General features: G+C 49.0%; 1 protein-coding gene across 1 annotated transcript in view; it reads left to right on the top strand.

Annotated features, from left to right (window-relative positions):
- Positions 1 to 1,342: 1,342 nt before the first annotated feature.
- Positions 1,343 to 7,887, top strand: part of LOC136653529 (hydroperoxide isomerase ALOXE3-like) — a 28,243-nt gene continuing 21,698 nt past the window's right edge. The window contains exon 1 of the mRNA XM_066630420.1: positions 1,343 to 1,522. Coding sequence (XP_066486517.1) covers positions 1,343 to 1,522 — 180 coding nt within the window. The remainder of the gene's footprint in view (positions 1,523 to 7,887) is intronic.

Genomic DNA, 7,887 nt, shown 5'->3' with positions numbered 1-7,887 from the left:
TCACCTGCCTCCCCACCCACCGCATATCCCTGCAGTGAATAGATGTAAAAAAAAAAGGTGTGTAAGGAAAGCTCATTAAGCTGTTGACTTCCCCAAACTTCCATTCCCCCAACAACAGGCTTATGGTGAGGACAGGGGAGAGACTATGGGCTGTGGAAACAAGAAATGGGCTATGTCAGAACGCCAGATGCAAGAGAGGGCACCAGGATGCAGGTGTCTTATTCTCTTGTGTGCTCCCTGAGGCATTTGGTGGGCACTGTGAGATACAGGAAGCTGGACTAGATGGGCCTATGGCCTGATCCAGTGGGGCTGTTCTTATGTTCTCATGTACACCCCCTCAGCTCCTTGGAGAAGGGGTGAAGAGTGGTGTAAAAACGAATCATGTTTTTAGACAGACAGACATTACTTCTGCTGTTACAGACTAACATGACTACCTCCCTGACAGTGTTTATTGAATCTAGCCATCCTATGTCCCCAGTCCTTGTGCCAAGGTGTTGTATTGGCAACCTTCAGTCTCGAAAGACTATGGTATAGCGCTCTGAAAGGTGGTTCTGGCACAGCGTCTAGTGTGGCTGAAAAGGCCAATCTGGGAGTGACAATCCCTTCCACACTGGGAGCAAGTGCAGTCTGTCCCTGGTCTGTCTCCCTGGCTATGGGCCTTCCTCCTTTGCCTCTGCCTCAGACTGTTGGCAAAGTGTCTCTTCAAACTGGGAAAGGCCATGCTGCACAGCCTGCCTCCAAGCAGACCGCTCAGAGGCCAGGGTTTCCCACTTGTTGAGGTCCATTCCTAAGGCCTTCAGATCCCTCTTGCAGATGTCCTTGTATCACAGCTGTGGTCTACCTGTAGGGCGCTTTCCTTGTACGAGTTCTCCATAGAGGAGATCCTTTGGGATCCGGCCATCATCCATTCTCACGACTGAGCCAACGCAGGCATCTCTGTTTCAGCAGTGCATACATGCTAGGGATTCCAGCACGTTCCACTATATGAGGCTGCAACACATGATGCAAATATACGTGGCCAGCTGGTTCCTCAATGCCTCTGCTTCTTTCTTGCAACTTCTTTTGCTTCTCAGAGAGGATGGAGACAGGTAGGTCTAAATGATAGACTCTCCTCTGCCTCTGGGAGGCAACAAAGAGTGAGGTGGGGAGAGTGGGTGGAGCCTTGGCTTGACAGGTGTTGCTTAAAGGCACACGGGAATAGTTCACACACAGAGGGAGACAAGCTGGTTCCTGCAGCAGAAGTTTGTCTTGCCTGTGCCTGACACTAGGGATCTTGGGATTTCTTGGACTCTTCTTCCAACCCTTCCATCCTTGCCTGTCCTGGTCTCCTGAGAGCCCCAACATGGGCAAGGTGGAGCAAGCTGGCACCAGCAAGCCCAGCGAACCGGTAGTCTACAAGGTCCAAGTGACCACTGGCAAGGGACTCCAGAGTGGGACCTTTGACTCCATCTCCATCACCTTGGTGGGAACCAATGGAGAGAGCCCCAAACAACTTCTGAACCAAGTTGGGACCTTACGATCAGTAAGTTTGGGGCAAGATTTGAGAGTTTGAAGGTGGGTGGTTTGTCCAAAAATGTACCTATTGTTACATTGTTAGGCTAAAATATGTTAAATAGGCTTTGGAGGTGAAAAGCAGAGATCAGTCTTTGTATCTTTGTTTCATTTTGCGGTTTCAAATGCAAGAAATCACTCACAATGTTGATGTTTTTTGGCTAGTTTGATTCAGTTTTGATTCTGGCCACTGAGGCTGCTGCTTTTAGACATGCCTGCCTTCACTTTGGCCATTTTCACACAACAGTTGTAATTTGTCTCCTCTTGTGCAGTGTGTTATAGCGAAGGCTGCTACAAGGGTCTCAGGTTTGTGCATATACTGTATCACTTTGATTTCTTATTCCTTGGTGACTGGCAGTTGAATGTGTGAACTGTCTCCATTTAAAAAAAAATTGCATTTTGAGTGATCTGAGGTGATACATGGGAAAGATTCATCTGGAGCGTTTGATCTGTGATGACTCATTCGCACATATAAGTCACCACTTTGTTCAAGGAGTTCAATTGGCCTGCAGCAAACCAGCACTCCCATCAACTTCTGATCATCTGGATGTTTACATCTGGACCATTTTATATACTGTATTTCTCATTACTATCAATGGTGGTGGTGAAGAAATGCTTTCAGAGTAAGTTAGTAGTAGATATATGGGACCTTTATCTGATCAACCCTTGTGCGAAATTAGTGGTCCAATCCTAATCAATAGTAGCACTCGTGGAATGCGTGTCCTGCTGATGCTTGCTGTCACAAAAGTGCCATAAAGGGTTTTGCAACAGCGTTTCTAGCCAATGCTGGGAAGGACTGGTGGGAAGGCCAGAACCTTCCTGCACATGCTGGAGCTTGTAGGGACACCCACCAGACCAAGTATGTCTGCCAGACCAGGTACATCTGGCACAGGGGCAGAGGAAGGGGTGGAACTGGGTAGAGGAGAGCAGCGATGGGGATGGGGGGATCAGGCCCAGGAAGGGGGCTGAAACAGCTATGCCTGCACATGCCATATCCTATCCCCCTTCCAAGGCCTGATTCACCTGTGTGTATCAACTCAAGCATGCATCAGTGATATCACTGGCACAAGTCCAAGTTGGCCCCAGTTGCTGGTGCTTTCCTAGGAGCAAGGTGACAATGTCCCCTTACCCAGAGGAGACCTCCAGCAGCCAAAATTCCTGAGTGATACAATGGAACCCACACCAGTGCCATTTCATCATTGTGTGGGAATTTAGTTAGAATTGGACTGTAAATCTGTTTTAGGGCAGAATCCTAACCCCTTATGTCAGTGCTCTCCAGCACTGGCATAGCGGTGCCAATGGGACGTGTGCATCCTGCACTTGGGTGTGATTCCTGGAGGCCTCCTCAAAGTAAGGGAATGTTTGTTCCCTTACCTCTGAGCTGCATCGCCCTTATGTCAGTGCTGGAAAGCACTGACATAAGGGGTTAGGATTGCGCCCTTAGTAAGACGAGGAAGAGATCTCTGAAAACAAAATTTAAATTCACAACTGACAACTCAGCCAGTTAAAACATTATTTTAAAAATCTAAATCTGGCTTTTCACCAGTTAATTAACAGATTTCATTTTTTAAAAATTACAAAACATCAGTGAAAGGATCTGAAGGAAAGAGGCGATTATTTATTTTAAGAAATTTCTATCCTGCCTTAGCCACTTAAAAAAAAATGCCCGAGGTGGCCTTATTCTTTAAGTATATCTTAATTGTTTTTAAAAAGTTGAATAAGGTAAAGCTACTACTGCTCTGGTGCCAGCTGTTGCAAGTGTGCTATAAAGCGCGTTCGCAACAATTGAGTAATGACTGCTGGCGACATGGCCTGCGCAGTCCCGCTGGCACTGAATTCAGTGAGACAGCCAACAGGGCAGGCGAGTTCTACCCAGGCGGCATGGGGGCAGGGGGAGGGTGGCAGGAGGGTGGAATGAAGGTGAGGAGGGGGTGTTACAGGGTGGGGGAGGGGGCCGTTCAGGCCCAGGAGGGGTTAGGGATGGTAGAGCAGCCCTCTGCCATATCCTAACCACCTCCCCAGGCCTGAAACCCCTACATGGGGCCACTTGGACTTGCCCCATTGGACAGACTGGGGCTTGGCACAGGAGCAAATATTCCTTTACCCCAATGAGACCTCCAGCCTGCCCAGTCTCAGCACTGGATACAGTGTTTGCCACGTGGCCCTGCTGCGCCAGCCCTGAATAGGATTGGGCTGTCCCAGGACTGCATTAATATTCCTGGAGTTTAAATGCTCAAAAGTATCGACCTATCTGGGGATTTCCTTAAAAAAGGTAAACGGTCATATCCTGTCAGTACATATTGAAGCATTTGTCATGAATGTGATGTGGTTTGATCACACAAATCAGAATGCCTCTTCAGAACTTCACATGGATGGCACATGGTTCTTTTTCTGTTTGTGTAGCAGTAATTAAATTGGAACAATCAGATGAAATGAAGAGTGGGTTATCAGGTTGGCAATTTTGCATGGCCTCCTACATCCTCTTTGTGTGATCCCCATCCAACTCACAGACCTCAGAATCCCAGGAAGTGATCTGATCACAGGGCTGACTCACCCCTGAAACTGACCAAGGCTGACTGACTGCTTCTCCTCCTCTTCTCCCTGGATTAGAAAAGGAAGAGGGGGATGGAACAGAACAGGAAGTGTGGAGAAGAGTGGAGGGCTAGAACATTGGAGGTTGTCTAGCCAACCGCTCTACTTTCCTACATGTTTCCTCTTTTGCTCTGGACCCCTATTCCCTTCCCAATCAAGGGAGTGGAAGGCGCAGAGGTTGGCATATCACCAGGTATGGAGGGAAGCATTTGGCATGCTGGTTCAGGCCATGGAGCTCTTTAGCTGGTCTGGTTGCCTCAGCAGTGAAGCTTTCTTGATGTGACTGGTTTCGCTCAACTACTCAAGGAAAGGCCAGGCCTTTCTCTCCATGCTTTCGGCTCGGTACAGTTTCCTTGTGTCCCTGGGCAGTGGCTGCCACGCTAGCACCAAAGTGGGCCCACAGAATCTTGCTCGTACTGATTCTCCCCCATACGGCTTCAGCCAAAGCAAGGAGTGCCTCTGCACTGGCAGAAGGCCAAGGCATTCCAATATCAATTCCCAAGCCAATAATAATTTTGGCTCCACACATGGCCTCTTCGGATCAATCAGCCAGGCCAGAGCATCAGAGGTTACTAATCAGCCTCTGCTATGCTGAACCTAACCACTGGGTTGCAATCAGCTTGAAAACTCTAACATCCATGGGCTAGCCACCGTTTCGAATTCTGGAATCCCTACAGTGCAAAGTTTGATCTGGGCCCTGAGAGTCAATCCCATTGATTGCAACAAAAGTTGAGTGAATGTGTAAGTCTCATGGATGCTAGCCAAGGGGTGTGTGTGCCTTCTCCTGAACGTAGGAGAAGATATTGTGGCTGTGTTGCTTCTTCCAGCTTCTGGAAGTGGGGAAAGTTCCATAGAATACTGACAAACTGCAGCTGCTGTATGGAAAGTGAAGGGGCGGCATGTTTGGGAAGAATGTCACATGGGCTGGAGGAACTGGGTGCTGAAGGCAGGTGAAGGGGCTTTGAAGCCTTGAAAACCATGGGGCAGGGAACCAACAGAGTAGCCGCAGTGATGCTCTGAATTTCAAGTATCTCTATTTTTGACCGCAGACCATTGTTTTGATTTAATTTTCTTTTTATGCAGACTTTCTCCAAGAAGCTCAGGGGAGCGTAAATAGACCTCTTCCCCCTTCTCCCGTTTTATTCTTGCAACAGCGCTGTTACGCAGCCATTTTCAACCACTGTGCCGTGGCACATTGGTGTGCCGCGAACGGTCTGCAGGTGCGCCATGGGAGTTTGGGGGAGAGTCATTTATTAGTAGGATCAGTAGGTTGTGAGGCCCCCACCAGCAGCATGATGTACCTTGCCAGCTGTCAAAAAACTGATGGTGTGCCTTGACAATTTTAGTACTTTGTCAGTGTGCCGTAAGATGAAAAAGGTTGAAAATCACTGGGCTAGGCTGAGAGATATGAGTAGCTCAGTGTCACCCAGTGAGCTTAATGGTTGATCTAGGATTCAAACCAGAGTGGGGAGCCCTTGGCCAGCACTCTTAGCTACTCTATCATGTTGGCAACCTTCAGTCTCGAAAGACTCTGGTATTGCGCTCTGAAAGGTGGTTCTGGAACAGCGTCTAGTGTGGCTGAAAAGGCCGATTCGGGAGTGACAATCCCTTCCACACCGGGAGCAAGTGCAGTCTGTCCCTGGTCTGTCTCCCTGGCTATGGGCCTTCCTTCTTTGCCTCTTTGCCTCAGACTGTTGGCCAAGTGTCTCTTCAAACTGGGAAAGGCCATGCTGCACAGCCTGCCTCCAAGCGGACCGCTCAGAGGCCAGGGTTTCCCACTTGTTGAGGTCCACTCCTAAGGCCTTCAGATCCCTCTTGCAGATGTCCTTGTATCGCAGCTGTGGTCTACCTGTAGGGCGCTTTCCTTGCACGAGTTCTCCATAGAGGAGATCCTTTGGGATCCGGCCATCATCCATTCTCGCGACATGACCGAGCCAACGCAGGTGTCTCTGTTTCAGCAGTGCTAGGGATTCCAGCACGTTCAAGCAGATGTGTACTCTATCATACTGCCTGTCAATAAGCCCTGTAGTGCTGACTGGAGAGCCTTGGCTGGCCAGACTGAGGAAGTCATTTGACAGAGTCTTATTTGACTTGGGGTCAGTGGCGTTGCTAGGGAGGTGCTGGGGGTGTGGGCCACACGGGGTGACGCACAAGGGGAGTGACAGCACTACAGGCCAAAATTTTTTAAAGCTTGGTATTTTTGAATAATGCCATTATGTTATATAGCATTCAATGTGAAATTTCATGCAGAATGCAATGAAACAAACCACGTTGAAATATCTGTATTTTATCAAAAGTTATAGCCAAAAAAATGGGGGGGAGGATCGTGCATCACTATGCCTATTGCCCAGGACATTGCCGTGCCCAGTTCATGGGAGGAGCTCCATCATGGAAGTGACACACTGTCCTTCTGCACCAGGTGGTACAAACCCTCATGACACATCTGCCTGAGGTTGGTCAGTTATTTTTCTAACAGGTCTAGGATGGCAGGAAGAAATCCAACAGGTGCATCTTTCCTCATCACTCCCTTCTGGGAAAACAGCACCTGCTGGAAGCGTGCCTGTTCAGCAGAGGAGCTTTGCCAGCTAATTAAAAAAGTGCCTGCTCTGACTTAATGAGATGTTGTTCACTTGTTTTGGGGCTTCCTTCCCAGATCACTCATTTCCGCGACAGGAAGTTGAGAGCCACAGCACCTGAGCGTGCACTGCTCGCGCCTGCTGGCGCTGCAGCTTCACCATTCCAATACGGTTACGGCTGCCAACTCTGACTGGAGCTCCCCCTGCAGAACAGAGAGAACAGTTTCCCTTTCTTTCAGAGTGACGCAATGTAGAAATTTCTGGAGGCCTTGTTCACACCTCTGGGATTGATTCCAGTCCTCACCTGGAGATCGAGGCTGATCCCTGGAGCCTCCAGGCCCATTCTGGAGGGCAGGCAACATTCTTACATTCCAGTGACACATTCCAGTGTGGCACTGGGGAATGTGATGGGAAGACAAAAGCCCTGTTGTTTGGGGCCGTGAGGTGGCAGTGATGAGACAGGATCCCAAGCATCTGCTGATGGGTGACTCATGGCTGTGTAAAAACATCTCTCCCTGCTAATGTCTGCGTGAGGTTTATGAATGCAAATGCAACAATCCCATGCACAGCGCCACAGTGCCAGGTCAGGGGAGGAATTTGGCCCAGGCCACATTCTCAAAGGGGGCTTCCATTTAAACACCTGCTAATTTCTTTTTTGGGGTATGTGACAACTTTTATTTTGTTCTCAAATGTCAATTTTTGCTAGGATCTCCCAAAGCTGGTTTTCTAGACCGGTAGCATAGCTAGAGGGGGAACAGCATCGTAAGTATTGCAGGTGCCACAATGCACAGTATAAATGCCCCCTCCCACTTGCCATGGGAGCCATGGGCACGCCTGCACATTTCTGTTGCTGCCCCAATAGCTCTGACGGAGAGTGGGGGGGGGCACTCACACAGCACAATGCGTCTCCTACAATACTTACCACACCGCTCCTCTGGCTATGCTACTGCCCTGACCTCAGTAATAGCCCAACAATTATTTGGGCTATTAATTATTATTATTGGTGGCATCCTGGCAACTCAAACCACCCCTTTCGACATCGCACAACATTGGATTGTTTTGCTTGAACCAGGCCAAAAAGCTGCTGCTGTGGGTGGTGGGGCTGATCTGGATCCAGACCACTGTGTAGTCACGTTGAGTCTGTGAGGCTCAAGCATCTGTTTCTGTA

The sequence above is a fragment of the Tiliqua scincoides genome, chromosome 5, assembly GCF_035046505.1.
Source record: "Tiliqua scincoides isolate rTilSci1 chromosome 5, rTilSci1.hap2, whole genome shotgun sequence".
NCBI lineage: Eukaryota > Metazoa > Chordata > Lepidosauria > Squamata > Scincidae > Tiliqua > Tiliqua scincoides.
Note: the sequence above shows the minus strand (reverse complement) of the source record. Positions and strands in the feature narration are given on the sequence as shown.